Source organism: Phasianus colchicus, chromosome 25 (assembly GCF_987193195.1).
Source record: "Phasianus colchicus chromosome 25, bPhaCol1.hap1.1, whole genome shotgun sequence".
Classification (NCBI taxonomy): Eukaryota; Metazoa; Chordata; class Aves; order Galliformes; family Phasianidae; genus Phasianus; species Phasianus colchicus.
In genome coordinates, this window is record NC_143460.1 from 4,477,234 (window position 1) to 4,493,494 (window position 16,261).

Consider the following 16,261-nt stretch of genomic DNA (forward strand, 5'->3'; position numbering starts at 1 on the left):
CCCTGTGTGTCCCCACCACTGTCCATCTCTCCTGCCTGATGGCAGCAGGCATTTGGCCCATGCCCTGCATGCAGTGAGCTGTTGGTGCTCAGGGCTGACATAGCAATGCTATCATCTGCAGAGAACAGAGGTTATCAGCTCCCAGCTATCCACAGCTGCCCTTGCTAGCCCTGATAAGGGGCTGTGCCCACCTACAATCATGCTGCCCTCCATCATGGGCAGCCTAACACTCCCTCAGCCAACTGGGAGGAGAAACCCACAGGGAGGCAGAAACCCAGCCTATAAAGCATCCTCTCCTTTGGGATGTGGAGAAGTCTCCGGTGAAGGAGGAGGCCACGCTGGGAGCACGAGATGCTGGCAGGAGGCAGCAGGAGGGTGCAGCAGTGTCTGCTCATCGTGACCATTGCATGGAGCGCTGGCTTCTTCCACTCACCAGCCCTGGCTTTACAAAGGTAGAGTTGCTGCTAAAGGAGCACAGCATGCTGGGTTTTACCATCTCCTTGCTTGTTTGTTTGTTTTTTGGTGTTGAGGACCACAGAGCTCTCTTTTCTGCTCCTCCAGGCTGCTGAGAAACACCTTTCCTCCTCCTCCTCCTCTCTCTGGCCCTAAGCACACCTCACCCTCCTTGCTTCTCTTCCCCTCTCCCTCTGAGCACTGCAGCACTTCTCCCTCCATTCCAACCTCCGAAGCCAGCACGACGCCTTCCACTTGCAAAACCAACGAGCCGAACCTCAGCACACCATAAACCCCCCGGTGTGTGTGGGGTACCCTTACAGCACGGTGTCCCATCCCCGGATCCGCGCATCCCTCTGCGGGGCCGGGACCCAGCGGGCAGCTGCTGCCACCTAGAGCTCGGATCTTCCAGGGCAGGGAGATGTGGTCTCCTGGGGGTGTCCCACAGCCCCCTCCTCTGCCCGCAGGATCGCTCTGCGGAGGATGCCTTCCATCCGACAGACGCTGCAGGAGATGGGCGTGAAGGTGTCGGACGTGTTCCCCGAGCTGCGGCAAAAGCGCGGCGGGGCGGGCGGCCCCCAGAACGGAACGGCTCCCACCATCCTCACCAACTACCTGGATGTGAGCTCCTCCCCACGCACGGAGTATTTGTTACCCCCCTCCATCCTCCCCACCTCGCGGGTTCTGTCAGCCGCAGGAGGACCCACCCCGAGTCATTCTGCTGGCGCTGTGCTTCTTTCAGACGCAGTATTACGGTGAGATCAGCATCGGCACCCCCCCGCAGACCTTCAAGGTGGTCTTTGACACGGGCTCAGCCAACCTGTGGGTGCCGTCCTGCAAGTGCTCCCCACTCTACAGCGCCTGCAGTGAGTGCTGGGGGTGGGAGGAGACGCTCTCCATCCTCGCCCTTTTGTTTTCCAGTGGGTGTGGGCAAATCCCTTCATCTCAAGGGATGCTCGGAGCTCTAGCCGGCCCTGCTGCCCCCTCCCTTGCTGTTTCTGATGCCTTCCTGCCTCTCCCCAGTTTCCCACAGTCGCTATGACTCCTCCAAGTCACGGACATACATAGCCAACGGTACAGGCTTCGCCATCCGCTATGGGACAGGCAGTGTCAAAGGCTTCCTCAGCCAGGATGTGGTCATGGTGAGAGCACACCCTGAATTTTGGAGCAGTTGGCTCTGCTCCCCTTATGAGTACAACCATTTACCCAAAAGTATGGGAGCTCTGCTGGGTTTTACCCCCACCCCCCTCCCCATCTCCATGCAGAGACCCTTGTGCCCTCCCCAGGTATCGGACATCCCCATCATCCAGGTTTTTGCTGAGGCCACGGTGCTGCCTGCATTCCCTTTCATCTTTGCCAGGTTTGATGGGGTCCTGGGCATGGGTTACCCCAGCCAGGCCATCGATGGCATCACCCCTGTTTTCGACCGGATCCTCTCCCAGCAGATCCTCAAGGAGGACGTGTTCTCTGTCTACTACAGCCGGTGGGTTTTGAGATGGGGAGGGGGTTGCTTTGCAGGGCTGGGTATTGCAGCCTGAGAGTGCTGGGGATGCAGCTTGGACTGTGAAGAAGCTATGGCTGGGGCTATGGGACCCAGGCTGGGTGGAAGTTGCCTGCAGGAGCTGGGCTGGAATGAGGTAGCACAGGAAGCAGATGCATGCCTAAGTAGAGACTGTAGCTCTTTATCCCATCTAAAGATGGATTCTTTAATAATGCATGAGTCCCAAGGATGCTAGCTGCCATTGCAGCCTGGTTGGGTTGCTGCTTCAGTGCCCTTGGCACTCTGGGATGCAGCCACCCACAGACCACAGGCTCCCAGAACATCTCTCTCTTTGCAGAGCTTCAAAGTAAGAAGATGAAAAGCACGAACTCTCTGGAGGCAGCACCCACTGACAGCATCACAGACCCCAGTGCTGGCTCCTATGAGCTCCAGCCCTGGGCTCTGCCCTCTCCTGTCCTCAGCACCCACCTGCCCCAATCCTCACCCCTGTGGTCTCGCATCCCCTTCACTAACCCAGGGTTTCTCCTGCTTTGCCACTGCTCACTAGGCTAACAGCACTGCATGCTCCCTGCCCCAGGAACCCCAAATGAAGGAGGGTCACCCTGCTGTGCTTTGCACCCTAGGAATGCTCCTCTGAAACCCGGTGGGGAAATCATCCTGGGGGGCACCGACCCAGCCTACTACACTGGGGACTTCCACTACCTGAGCATTAGCAGGAATGGATACTGGCAGATCAGCATGAAGGGGTGAGGATGTGTGGCACATCATCCAAATACTGTCCTGGGCACACAAATGTGGGCTTGGGAGAATGGGGCTGTGGGCAGTGGGATGCTTTCTACTCGAGGAGGGAGAGGGAGTGGGGTCAGTTCCTCCAGCACAAAGCTGCACCACGATGATGCTCAGCTCATCTCACAGTGCTGGGGAATGCAGAGGGGGAGGCACTGTGGGTTGATTCCACTTGGAAGCTGCGGTGGAAGAATTTAACCCCTGTCAGCCTGCAGGAGCAGTGAGAGATGCTGAAACAATTCTGCTTTGTTTAGCTTAAAAAAAAATAAAATAAAATAATAAAATAAAATACCACCGCCAACACCAACAAAAGATACATGATGAAGCCTTGCTTTCACATTTGAGGAACTCAAAGGGAGTGATCCCAGAGGGTTTGTGTGCTGGAGGCACTGGGATCAGCATGTGCTCTGGCTTCTGAGCTGTGAATATCATGAGAGCTCAGGATTCCCTTCCGTCCCAGGGTGTCTGTAGGGGCTGAAATCTTGTTCTGCAAGGAGGGCTGCTCAGTGGCCATTGACACCGGAGCATCCTACATCACTGGCCCAGCTGGCCCTGTGTCTGTGCTGATGAAAGCCATTGGAGCAGCAGAGATGACTGAAGGAGAGGTGAGCAAAGCCCAGCTGCACCCCTATGCTCTCCCCAGCCCATCCCCGGGCTCAGCACCGCCTCCTCCTCCTCCTGCAGTACATGGTTGACTGTGAGAAGGTCCCCCAGCTGCCCAACATCTCCTTCCACCTGGGTGGGAAGGCATACACGCTCAGCGGCTCAGCCTACATCCTCAGGGTAAGCTGTGCCCTGTGTGAGGGCAGGGATGGGACACTGGTGGGGATGCACTTCTCCTGGAGCATCCCTGCAAGCAGTCACAGAGATGCTGCTCACTGTTTCTCCACATGCAGCAGAGATGTGCAGGTGAGGCAGAGCAGCCCACTGCTGCTCCCTTGGGTTGGGGGATGGAGCCAGCAGAGCCAGGCATGGGTATCCCTTTGTGGTAGAAGGGAAATCGATGCCAAGCACAGGGCATGCACTGAGCTGGAAATCTCCCTCCTGCCACCTCTACCATAAAGTCTGCTCCTCTCCGCAGCAAACCCAGTACGGGGAGGACATCTGCGTGGTGGCTCTCTCAGGGCTGGACGTCCCCCCTCCAGCTGGACCCCTTTGGATCCTGGGTGCCAGTTTCATCGGGCATTACTACACCAAATTCGATCGTCGCAACAACCGCATCGGCTTCGCCACCGCCCGCTGACCGCCGGGGGGGGCTGGGAAGCAGCTGGGAGGCAGGGAGCATCGCTGGGGAGAGAGCGATTCAACACGCAAACGAGAGCAGAGCTTCCTTAAAGCACAGCCACCTCCTCTCTCTGCACTGAAGCAACTGCAAAGCGTCGTGTTCTCCCACTCCAAAACCCCCGCTCTGCTTCCCGAGAGCCTCCGCTGCCACGGGGGGAGAGCAGAGCCTGGGAGCATCGCACCGAGGAATCAAAGCAGGATCCTGCAGCTGGAGCTGCACCTCCCGGGGCTTTGCAGTGTGATGTGCATTGCTGCTGGCTGGGGCAGAGGAGCTTTGCAGGTTGCAGACGCTGTGGTGTGATGTTTGGTTGCTGTTCTTGTTGTTCTTAGATGGGAGGCAAATTAATCGGTATCATTAGGCTGCTTACAGTGATGGTTCTTTCAGCTGGTGTTAACCCTGCTCCTATCTGTAATTTAATATTAAACGACCCCAGAGCAGCAGGAAGCTGAGCGTTCTGCAAGGAGGGAGAAATGAGGAAAAGTTCCCTTATGGGAACTGGGGAAGAAGTGTTCTCTGCTGGGATCCACCACTGTGCTGCACTGCAGGCTGCTCTTCCCTGTTATGTTGGAGAGCTGAGAACCAGCTGCAAATCTGAGCCCTTCCCAAAGCCAAGCAGCTGGCAACGCTCTCATCTCTCCCTGCTTGTGAGCACAGCTGAGCCCTGCGAGCACACCTGTAACGAGCACAGCACTGTGCTGCAGGAGCTTCTCCTCCTCACCCTGCCACCAGCAATGGCTGCTGATTTCCCAGAGTGATGGTTGGGAGCAATTCTCCTTCCAGCACAGCATGGGATGCTGCCAACCAGGCTGCAGCCTTGCCAACTTCCTTTCCTGCAAGGCCCAGGCTCTGAGCAATGGCCAAGTGTCAGTTTTTGCCCTTGGCAGGGTGTTGGGCAGCGTGTAGCCAAGCTTGAGTATTCAAACCTCTTACCACCAAGCTGCACATCCCTGGGATGGGAAAGGCACCCTGGGTGCCCCTTGCTGCTTTCCATTCCCTTTCTGCAGCGCTGTAAGGCAGGGAGAGCAGTGAGGATGGCTCTCTGCGTGGGGGCAGAGGGAAGTGACCCCCCCACCACCACCCGCCCTCACCCGGTGCTTCCTGAGCACTGTCACAGCGTTCAGCTGCTCTGCAGCACAGGAAACCCAGGGAATGGGGAGAAGCAGCCGCGGGGGGGAGGGGGGTCTACACGGGTCAGCTCTGGAGCCACAGCCTTACAGCCATAGGGAGATGCTTGAAAGCTGTGGGGCCCATCCGAGACAGGATGCATCTTTGGGTCTGGTTCTGCTCCTTTTCAGTGCAGTCGCTCGGAGCAGCAGGAGAGAAAAACGTTTGGGCTGCTGCTGGCCCTTCAGCCTGCCCATTAGCACCTCTAATAGCCTGTGCCAGGGCCATTTCCTGGTGCCTGCTGTGCAGAGCTGGCTGCAAGGCACTGCTAACCCGCAACTGCCCCGTATTAACACTTGTGATCGTTACAGGCGAGCAATTAGGCCACGCTCGGCCCAGCAAAGAGACCGGAGCAATTACGGCCATCCTATTAAAACTGACAGCGCTCGCTCTATATATAGCAACGCAGGGAACTGGTTTATTTTCTTCCCCTTCCTTGAACGATTTTCCCCAAGTCTCCATGGTCCATTTAGTCGGCTGCAGCCGCAGCCAGCTGTAAACTTTGGAGGGGGCATTCTGTGCTCGGAGCCGTTGTTATTTGCCATGATAATGAACTGAGGCTGCAGCGGTGTCAGTGGGGCCGGCGGGTGGGTGATGCTCTGCCTTTAACCACTCAACCTCTCTGCAGCTCGCCTGTAAATCCCAGTTGATGTGAGGTGAATGTATTGCCTGGGTCCGGAGAGGACAGCACAGGGAGAACTGGTGGAGATTCTAAGATTGTAGAATAGGATTTTTTGATTTGGAAGGGACCCAGATATCAGCTTTTGGGTTGGATGGGACCCACTGAGTGCAGCTCCTGGTGGAGATTACAGAACTTCAGAATATTTTGATTTGAAAGAGACGCAAACAAATCACTGAGTCCAACTTCTGAGCTGGAAAAGAATCCAACTCATGGATGGGCATCACTCAATCCCCAAACCACAGGATGCCACCCAGTTATCTCAGGGCACAACCTGCACCTCGGGGTGCCGCATCCCCTCCCAACCCCATCCTGACCCCTCGCCGCAGCCCTGCTCTAACCTCCTTCCCCTCACATTTAAACCCCGATTCCAAAGCCCAACCCTGATCCCAAATCCCCCAGCAACGTCAGCATTGCCGAGGGGTTTCGGAACGCAGCCCGCAGGTGCGCGGGTCGGAGATGCCCGGAGGCGGCGAGCGCAGCGTTCGGAGCGCTCTCCGGTGCGGGGCCGGTGCGGGTCCCGCTGACCTCACAATGCGGGCGGGCGCTGGTGCGGGAGGCGGGCGGCGGGAGGCGGGCCGGTGACTCATGGCTTCCCAACGACGGGCGGCTCCTCCCCGCGGCCGCCGGCCCCGCGGCAGCCCCCGGCACATGGGCCGCGGGTCGGGGCGTTCGGAGCCGGGGATGGCCGTACCGCCCGGCCGCTGCCCGGATTGCTGGGATACGGAACGGGGAGGCGGTGGAGGTGGAAGTCGTGGGGTTCCCGGCGTGCTTCAGCTCGGTGTGTTGGTGGATGAAGGAGACGTGCTGCCCGGAGCGCTGCGGCTGATGCGGGAGCTGAGACCCAGCTGGGAGCCGGCCAGGGTGAAGACCAAGGTATGGGGGGTGCACGGAGGGGGTCCCGTGAGGGGGGTTGTAGGATGCTGTAAGGCCTGACGTGGAGGGTATGACACACCGGTGCCCCGTTCTCTCAGGGGGTGAGCAGGTGTGCAAAGCTCTCGCACACCGAGCCCCCACCCCACCCCCCCCACAGGCTTTGGGGACACCGTGAGGAGCCACGGAATGGGGACGGTGGGTGCAGAAGGTCTCTCGGGGCTGGAGGCTGGGGGTCGTGCTGTCAACCCCCGGCATTACCCCACAGGTGCTGCACTGCACCGGACACCACATGTCACAGCTGCAGGACTTGTGGCTTAGCAGCAGGCTTGCACTTTTACCAGGTCGGTTCCTTTGCACAGAACAAGTTGAGATGGGTGCTGACATCCTGCATGGAGCAAGGCTCACCTGTCCCAAGCTGGCACAGCAGTTCCTGGGACTTAGCAGCTCCCGTCCTCTTCTTCCAAGCCTCTACCCAGGTGTGGGGTGCAGAAAGGAGGCTGCAGGGGGCTGCAGTGCCATGGGATGTCTTGGGATGGGCATGGAGCAGGCAGGCAGCGGAGCTGGATGCACTCAACCACGCGTACGTGTGCATGCATGTCCTCTGAAGGCACACGCTTCCTGTGTGCCTGGAGTGCCATTAAAAATGTATTAATAGCCAAGTGTAATTAAATCCAAGAAGCTGCAGGAAAATACATACGAAAGGGCAGATGGTAAGGGACAGGAAGCTTGGAGTTTGAGTTCCTCAGGCTGCATAGTTGGGAGGGCAGGAAATGTCCCAGGCGCTGTGCAGCACCTCGCACAGCTCTGTGGTGCTTATGGGGAGCCTGGAGGGAGCAGGACCACAGCTTTGTGGTGGTCAGGTTCTGCCCAGGAATGGAGAGGAGTTTGCGTTCAGCAGCAGCTTGCGTGTGCTGTGAATGTTTTTAATTTAGAAAAGAAAAAGAAAAAAAAAAAAAAGAATAAAAGAAAACTTAGGAGACATCAAGGGGAAATCCTCCAGTTGCATTTCTCTCTGCAAGAGGTATTGGGAGAGGATTGGAGCGGTGTGTTGTTCTCAGCTGGTTCCTATTAGTGTTCCTGTTAGCTTCCCTCTGCAGACTGGAGCAGTGCCTGGTTCACACCGCCTCGGTGTGCAGTGTTGGGGCACAGCTGCCTTCAGGGACTGTACCAGGCTGTGCCTGCAACATGGAAAACCCTCCCGGCGCTTGGGACAGGGTGCAGAAAACAAGGAGGTCGGGTGCTTGGCCTCATCCAACTGCCAGGCTCCTCAGCCCCATGCACTGCATGTTGTGCTGCTCCTCATCCCTTTGGTTCTGCTCCCTGGGCAGCAGTATCTCCATGCTGGTGTGGTGTCACAGTGACTCAACCAGCATAAACACCTCCAAAGGGAAGCAGCAACACTGAAAGGATTCAGGCACGGCAGAGGGCTCTGCTGTCACTCCTAGGATTTGTTTTAGCCTAACTTTGGCAGCAAGATGCTCTGCTGCAATAAGGGCCAGCGCTGCTGTGATGTGCTTGGTGCTCAAGGAGAGCCAGCGTGGGCATGGGGACACAGGGCTGCAGGAAGGGGGCAAGCAGACACAGAGCTGCACCTCTTCAGTATCTTTGCACAAGGCTTGGGGCTGCTGCACAGCTCCTGGTGCACTCGCACTTGCTTTCCCCTTACACACACACAGTGCATAGGCATGCAGGTTGCTGCCGAGCCATGTGCGTGCAAGTCCCCAAAATCAATGGCCTGGAATTCAAAGGGGATAAGGCTCTGTAATCCCATTAAATCCACTGGAAAGGGCTGATGGGGCCATGAGGCAGCAAAACCAGGCGCTGCATGGACCTGGCATGGAGGCAGCGCTGAGCACCTCGAGGAGGAGCTGCTCACCTGTAGATGTGCACGTGCAGCTGGCAGACATCGGCACAGCGCTGCAGCATCTGCTGCATGCTGCATTTCTGGAGCCTGGCAGGGCAAGGAGAGCTGAAATCGTGGTGGGAACACAGATTGGCCGGGTAGGAATTGCAGCTTGGTTGCTTGCAGCATCACCCTGCCCAGCTGCGGGTGTGAGGATGATGGACACCGCAGCTCGTTACGCCTGGCTGTGTAATTCCAGTGCAGAGTTTCCCTCGGCAGGCTGCATAGGGAAGCCCTATATATAGGCACCCCACATAGGAGCGTGAGTTGCCGAGTGAGCCATCTAAAATTAGCTGTCCCACCCCCGAGCATCGCTGCTCCCTACCACGCACCCTCCCAGCATCGCACCGGCTCCGTCTCGCCAAACAGCGAGGAGATGAAGGGAGAACACACCGGGGATGCTTCCCCTCCGTGGCTGAGCATCCTGCCTTTGTGATGGGAACCCAAACCTCTCGTAATACCCATAGAGATGGCGGCTGCTCCGTGCTGCAGCCCAGGGCAGGGTGAGGACCCCGGCGCGGGAGGAACGGGGCCCGCATGTGCGCGGGCAGGCGGCCAAATTGGGGCTCTGGGAGAACAAAACTCTCTTTCCATCTGTGAGGAACCATCAGAGCAATGACAAGAGACGTCCCCAGCAGAGACGTCCCTGCCTATCAGCGACTCGTGGCTCCGCGGGGAGGGTCAGGAGGAGGAGATGGGGTGGTGGTGTTTGCTCAGCCTTGTTTGCAGTGCTTTTGGTGGTTTCTGCCAAAAGGGGTTTTTTTGGGACCGGTTCCCAGGGTCGCTGAGATGCCGGTTGTGCTTGCAGCACATCTCACTGCCCCTGAGCAACAAGGTGAAAAACACCAGTGGGTTTCCCCCCAGAAACACTCACAGTTTGGTGCAGCTGAAGCCTTATGCCCATGCAGGTTGTGCCTGACCCCATGCAATCTTACGCCACCTCCCATAGGAGCTTTTCCTGCCATCCTGCTGCTGCGTGTTCCCCTTTCCCCATTGCCCATAACTGCCAGTGCTGTATCTGTGCCATGAGGAAGGGGGTTCCCAGTGCCCACCCCGCATGGCAGGGACGTGCGGGCATCGCTCTGCCGCCCCTTCTCCCCTGCAGCTCTTCACCGACGGCATCACCAACAAGCTGGTGGCCTGCTACACGGACGAGGACATGGCAGATGCAGTGCTGGTCCGTGTCTATGGCAGAAAGACGGAGCTCTTCGTGGACCGGGAGACAGAGCTGAGGAACTTCCAGGTGCTGCATGCCCATGGTTGTGCCCCTGACCTCTACTGCGCCTTCCAGAATGGGCTCTGCTATGAGTTCCTGCCTGGCATCGCCTTGGGGCCCGACCATGTGAGGGACCCCCGCATATTCAGGTGTGTGGGACACCCAGTGCTGAGTCATATGGGGTCAGGGAGGGAGCAGGATGAAGTGGGACCGTGTTTTCAGTTCTCTTCCTCTCTGCCTTTGCTCCGAACTGGCACCCAGGTGCTTCAGTCCTATCCTTCCCTTGCTCAGATCTGGGTGGTGATGGGGTCAGGATCACCAGTGCTGTGCACCCAGGTGGGGCCGAGTCGGCAGCTGTGATTTTATGCAGCTTTTTGTGAAAGGAGACTGCGTGAGGATCGTGGCTTCTGTCTGAGCTCACCTGGAAAGGTGAATGCTGTCCCAGATGAGCGTTTGAGACCCTTCAGAGGCTCAGGACTTGCATGGAACAGGGAGTTAGCTGGGCTGTGCTTGTGTTTTGGGGCATCTCTGTTGAGCCAGCTCCATTCCCCAGCTCAGACTTAATCACACCTCTGCTCGTTTCCAGGCTGGTGGCACAGGAGATGGCCCGGATGCACGCCATCCACGCCAACGGGAGCCTCCCCAAGCCCATCCTCTGGCAGAAGCTGCACAAATACCTCACCCTCGTGAAGATGGACCTCAGCCCAAAGGTACCCAACCCCAGGTAAAGGCAGAGGGATCCCAAAGAGCCAGGCTCTGGCTTGGGCACCCACTGCCCATCCATCTGTAGGTCTTCCTCCTATGGGACGTGGGTCTCCAGGTAAAGCCTCTGCTGGAGTCTAGGCTTTGTGAGCAGGGGCTTGGGGAGTGCTGGCCACGTGTGATTTGTGGTTCCTCCATGAGCAAAGTTGTGGACAAACCCCTGAGAGCTTGGGGTGCTCATGGGATGGAAGCACCCCTGCCTGCTGCAGGAGGAGCTCTGTGCTATGGTTGCACAGCACCTGGGCAGCATCTGACCTGAGCCATAAGACACCCATGTGCTGTGATAACCCTCCTCCTCCCTGTGAATCTGGCTTGTGTTTTATGCCATCATTAGAAAAAGATGGAGCCCAAAGCCCTTCTTACAGTGGGATCTGAGCAGCAGGGTTCTGCTAGCACTGCTGGAAGGGATGCTGGCAGCCCAGCCCCATTTCAAAGTGCTTCATCCCATTGCTGGGAGGGCGATGCCATGCTGGGAGCCCGGGTTCGTGTCAGGTGAGTGAGGGCACGTCAGCTCTGTGGAAGGATACAGGCAGCTCCCAGAGGTGGCGGAGGTGAACGAACCCCAAATCAAGCAAATAATTAACCCTGTCCCTGGGATGGGACGCAGGGCTGTTCCCAGTGCTTTACCCAACTCTGCACCTTACCTGCAGCCAATGTGGTAATTATTAACGTGCTCCATTCTTGGAACTGCAGCTGCAGAGGTTACTGAGTATGGGGCCTGGAGGATTCAAAAAATTCCCATCACCTTTGGGTCGGTCTTAGAGATGAAGGGAATGGCTGAGGCTGTGCCATGTGCCCTGGGGAACATAGAGGATGCACCAAATTACCCGAGCTGAGCTTCCCTGCCAATGATTGCTCTGTGTCGTTAATGAACTCATTTATAACATGCACAGAGGGAAGTGGGGGCAACGCTTCCCCTCTGCCCCTATGGGAGCTCCCCGTGAGCAGAAGTGATTCCTCCCCTTCCACTTCCCCAGCCTCCACCAGGATGTGCCCAGCTTGGAGATGCTGGAATACGAGCTGGCCTGGATGAAGGACACATTCTCACAGCTGGGCTCCCCGGTCGTGCTGTGCCACAATGACCTGCTCTGCAAGAACATCATCTACAACAGAGCTCAAGGTCGGTGGCAGCAGCAGAGAGGTCACTTTGTTCCCCCCTCCCTGGTGCTGATGGCTCCTGCCCCAACCCATTGCTTTGCTTTGCAGAGCACGTCCGCTTCATCGACTACGAGTACACTGGCTACAACTACCAGGCTTTTGACATTGGGAACCACTTCAATGAGTTTGCAGGTGAGCTGGCTCCTATCCGTGGCTCTGAAGCTCCCCCTGGGTTGGGGCAGCTCCCCACTATCTCCCCATCTTGAAGGAGAGAGCTGCATCTCTTGAGCCACGATGGGAAATGGACGCAGTTCCTCGGGTGATGTGCAAGGCAGCATCTCTGCTTGCCTTGATCCACTGGTTGAGGTGTGATGACTGCAAGAACTTAGCTCTATCTACCACGTGGGTGCCTCAAATCAGAGGGCTGAACACTCTGTGCGAGCCCAGAGCTGCAGTGGTTTCACTCACAGGGGGAAAACACCCTGGCCACATCAATGTGACCTGAAAGAGCCATCCTGTGGCCACCAATAGCCCCTCTCCTCTTGCAGGTGTGAAGGAAGTGGACTACCGCCTGTACCCCAGCAAGGAGACCCAGCTGCAGTGGCTGCACTCCTACCTGCAGGCTTACAAGCAGCTCACCCAGGGGGGGCAGGGAGGCAATGGGGTCACCGTGTCCGAGAAGGAGCTGGAGGCTCTCTATGTGCAAGTGAACAAGTTTTCTTTGGTGAGTGCTGGAGGTGGGAAGGAGCTGACTTTGGTCCCTGTGTTCTCCTTTTCACTCGCAGGGTTCAGGTGCTGCTGGGGTGAGGGCTGGGGGCTGCCCCACAGAGCCTGGCTGTGCTCGGAGGTGCTGAGCTCCAGGGCAAGGTCAGAGATAGTGCTGGGTGAGGACACTGGGATTGCAGATGGGATGGTTGGCAACCTGAGCAGCTTGCTTTTGCCAAGAGCGTTTACGAAACTGAGTTTCAGAAAGGCTGAAGCAGGAGCTGTTTCTGTGTCTGACAGCTGAATTGCAGCCCTTTGAACTGAGGCAGGGAGCTGTGTGCTGGGACATCTGTGCTCTGCCCTCACGCCTTCCAGCAGAGCTGTTTGCTGCAGCAGGGACCTTCCCCAGCATGACCAAATCTCATGTTGCTTGTGGGGTCAGGAGGGATTTCCAGCAGCAAAGCTGTACCCTGGGCACTCTGCACTGCTGCTCAGCATCCTTCCTCACCTGGGCTGCCATCCACCTTTGGAGCTTATAGAAATCCACACCTGGGCTGTGCTGCTTCTGATCCCTGTTCTGTCTGTTGCAGGCATCCCATTTCCTCTGGGCATGCTGGGGCCTGATCCAGGATAAATACTCTACCATAGACTTTAACTTCTTAAGGTGAGTCCATGCTGAGCTCTGCAGAGCTGAGGGGACCAATGTCCAAGTGCTCAATACTGGATGGATCCCAAAACCCTGGCTGGGTGCGTGTCTCACGTCCATCCCTCTTTTGGCAGATATGCAAAGCTAAGGTTTAGGCAGTACTTCAAGATGAAGCCGGTGGTCACAGCCCTGCAGATCTCCAAATAGCAGCTCTGGCCCTTGGGACCCTGAGTTATTTTGTCCTTGCTGCATCCACAGCCCTGGCACCTCCCTCGCCCCCTCCCCGCCCAGGGGTGAGGGCAGGTCCCGATGGTGGGAAGGGAGAAGAGGAGCTTTACCCCAGCCACCGATTAAAGGAGACCCTGGACATACCCAAGACTGGACCATGAGATGCTCAAGAGGACCACGGAGGTCCCTGCCTACACAAGGACATCTCACCATCGCCTTACAGCGAGCCTGGCTCAGCCCTGCTGCCTGACAGCCCTGTGTCCTGCTGGCATTGCTGCTGCTGGGCCTGGCACTGGGAGGAAATGGGACCCCTCATCCATCCATTCAGCACTGAGCACTGCTGGGTTGCTTTAGCTGCCCCATGCTCACACTGTGCCTGTTGGCTTCACTGTTCCCTCTTGTTCCCCTCTGCCCTGCCTGCTCAGCGCTCTCGCCCCCCAAAACCACCCTCCGTAGGTCTGTGTTCACCCCAGAGCTGGGGCTGTATCTGAGCACGGGACCCTTTTCCAAGTGGGATGGGTGCTGCTGTCACCCAGCTCCAGGCTGAGCCACGGTGCTGCAAGACAGCGAAGGCAGCATCCTCAGCAGTGCTTCAAGCACTGCTCTGTGCTCAGCCTGGGGCTGCACCTCCCCACGGCCCCATTAGCTTCACTTGCAGCATCCCACAGAGCAGCAGGGGGGCTCCCAGCCCTGTCACCTCCTGTATCCCCCAGTACTGGGGGGCTCAGTGCAGCCCCAGGTATGGAGTGTGGCTGCCCCATCCCTGCACTCTTCCTCCCATCGGTGCAGCTCTGGAGGCCCACATGAGATGCCCTGGCAGGAGATGGATGGAGCCGAGCTGTCCCTAGAAGTGGGCACAGCTTTGTCCTCAGCTGGCATTTGGCTGCTGTCCCCTCTGTAAGGATGAACCCACCCCACTGAGCACTGCCCAGCTCATGACAGTGGTGGTGCATCAGGTGGGGGCTGGGGGACACGGTCACTTGTCTCAGCTGCTTGGCAGATGCCAAGGGACAAAGCGTCTGCCCCCTCTGCCAGGGCACAGGAACCTAACCCAGCAAAAACCCGCGACTTTTGTTGCATCTGGTGTTTGTTTTGGTGCACAATAAAAGCTGCTGGTAGCTGGAAATCGGGGGCCGATGGATCTGTGGTGCCTGGTTCAGGACTTGGGTTAATGCAGAAGCTGAGGGGGCCTCTCATCACAGGGTGTGCTGCTGCTGCTGGTCCCCTCTGGCAGAGCAGTGTCCCTGCTCCAGGCAGGGCAGTGTGGAGCATTTGGCTGCAGGAGGCAGCGGGCAGAGGAGGCTGAGCCCCAAATGTGGGGATGAGACAGGTAAGAAGGGAGGGGAGGGCAGGGGAAAGAGCAGTGGAACAGCACAGAGAAAGCATCGTATAGAACAGGAAGAGGGGTGGGAAGGGGGAAGGAAACCCCCAGATCTCTACGCTGGAAGCCTGGATCCCAAGCCCTTGGCTTGGCCAGACCCAGTCCTGAGCTCAGCTCCAAAACATCATCTTTATTGTGCCAAGGGGTGGGGAGGGCAGTTTGTAAACAAGTATGTGAAATATACAGGTTAAGTTACTCGTCGTCTTATTAACAAAATAAAGCTCTATCTATATTTACAGTCTTAAAAACAAAAAAAAACAAAAAACAAAAAACAGAGAGAGGAAGAGCTGCCCCTTCGGTGCGCGCGGCCGCAATCCAGCCCCCAGCCTGAGCTGTGCCATGGGGGGAATAAATAAAGCACTGAGAAAAGGGGGGGTGGGCAAAGAGAAAGGACCCCCACTGGCTGCTGTGGCCCTGGAGTGCGAGGGAGCAGCAGTGCTGCTGCAGCCCCTAGCAGAGGTGTGATGCGTGCAGCACGGCTGTGCCTGGCTGCTGCCACACGGCGGTGCATGTGCTCCGTGCTGCTCCCAGTGCTGCATGCACAGCCAGTGCTGCACCCACGCTGGGTGCACGGGTGCTGAGCAGAGCCAGGTATTATTGTGTTTTTGTGTTTTTTTTACCCTTTAAATCGCTGCTATTTTTTCCTCTCCCCCCCCTTTCTTTCCCCTCTCCTCTGCTGTTTCCACGATGCATGGGGTGAAGCCTGCGCTCACAGAGCTGCGGTGCAAAGGAGGCACTGGGGGATGCGTGGACCCAGAGCAGTGCTGTGCACTGGGGCTGCCCAAGGGCTGGGGCACAGCCAGGGAACAGCACCCGCTTTATTTACAAAGTGGGACAGAGCGTCGGAGCATAAAGGGCTCCTCAGTGCCCTTGGCTCGCACTCGGGTCAGGCAAGAGCTAAAAAAGGCTCCATGGGAATTCACTGGCAGGCTGTCACGGGGAACTGCAGTGGGGTGGAGAGGGCTGGGCTGAGCTTATGGGTGCCCCCGCGGCCAGGGGGTGGCAGGTGGCATAGGTAGGGAATACAGGGCTGGAGGTTTCCCACGTCCCAATCATCTCCTCAGGTCCTTACTGGGGGCTGCAGGCTCCTGAACCATCAGCTCTCAGCCAAGCTGCAGAGCCCCATTCCCTACAGCACCAATGGCACCACCACGTACCCAAACCCCCACCATCACCCACCACTGCTCATCTCATCCCTGCAGCTGCTGGCTCTTTGCCTGCACCGCATCGGGGGTCACCAGCGCCTGGTGCCAGCCAGCCCTGCTGCCCCCCACCCGGCCCTTCAGTCTGTCAGCACCACCAGCTCTCCATCGCTCTTCTCCTCTCCCTCCGAGTCCTCCTCCTCGCTGTAGCGATACATCTCACCATCCGCCACCGAGTGCCCGTCGTCCCCTCCGCCGTCACCTTCCTTCAGGCTACGAGCGCTGACGATGACGGGCATGCTGGGGTCCACACCACGGGGCAGGTAATGCTCCATCAGCGGGGACGGCAGCTGCATCCCCACCGGCCGAGGGTACAGCACATCCGAGGAGCCGGGGGGCAGCTGGCTGCCCTGAGGACTGTAGGATAAGGGGGAGG

The 16,261-nt window shown here is 57.8% G+C and overlaps 3 protein-coding genes and 1 long non-coding RNA gene across 10 annotated transcripts in view; 2 read left to right on the plus strand and 2 right to left on the minus strand.

Annotated features, from left to right (window-relative positions):
* Window positions 1-334: 334 nt before the first annotated feature.
* Window positions 335-5,496, plus strand: REN (renin). The gene is made up of 9 exons (XM_090124733.1): window positions 335-452; window positions 921-1,074; window positions 1,196-1,319; window positions 1,477-1,595; window positions 1,740-1,945; window positions 2,578-2,700; window positions 3,201-3,345; window positions 3,425-3,523; window positions 3,822-5,496. Exons 1-9 carry the CDS (start codon window positions 352-354, stop codon window positions 3,981-3,983), a joined length of 1,233 nt encoding a protein of 410 aa, XP_089980859.1. The 5' UTR covers window positions 335-351; the 3' UTR covers window positions 3,984-5,496.
* Window positions 5,497-5,585: 89 nt separating this feature from the next.
* LOC149915057 (uncharacterized) lies at window positions 5,586-6,486 on the minus strand. The gene is made up of 2 exons (XR_016459924.1): window positions 6,397-6,486; window positions 5,586-5,822 (listed from the first exon to the last, which is right to left on the minus strand). It is a non-coding gene; the product is annotated as an uncharacterized LOC149915057 (long non-coding RNA).
* On the plus strand, window positions 6,423-14,911 carry ETNK2 (ethanolamine kinase 2). 2 transcript variants are annotated; one of them, XM_031606042.2, is made up of 8 exons: window positions 6,423-6,744; window positions 9,753-10,012; window positions 10,450-10,587; window positions 11,603-11,745; window positions 11,832-11,915; window positions 12,272-12,447; window positions 13,019-13,092; window positions 13,209-14,911. In XM_031606042.2, the coding sequence occupies exons 1-8, from the start codon at window positions 6,457-6,459 to the stop codon at window positions 13,279-13,281; spliced, it is 1,236 nt and encodes a 411-aa protein (XP_031461902.1). In that variant the 5' UTR covers window positions 6,423-6,456; the 3' UTR covers window positions 13,282-14,911. The 2 variants fall into 2 exon arrangements, with proteins under 2 accessions (XP_031461902.1, XP_089980857.1); XM_090124731.1 differs by having other exon boundaries at window positions 6,608-6,744; window positions 9,712-10,012.
* The window catches only part of SOX13 (SRY-box transcription factor 13), a 34,731-nt gene continuing 33,268 nt past the window's right edge, over window positions 14,799-16,261 (minus strand). For all 6 annotated transcript variants that reach the window (XM_090124727.1, XM_090124726.1, XM_090124725.1 and 3 more), the window contains one exon: window positions 14,799-16,242. In XM_090124727.1, the coding sequence (XP_089980853.1) occupies window positions 15,966-16,242 (277 nt within the window). In that variant the 3' untranslated portion in view covers window positions 14,799-15,965. The remainder of the gene's footprint in view (window positions 16,243-16,261) is intronic.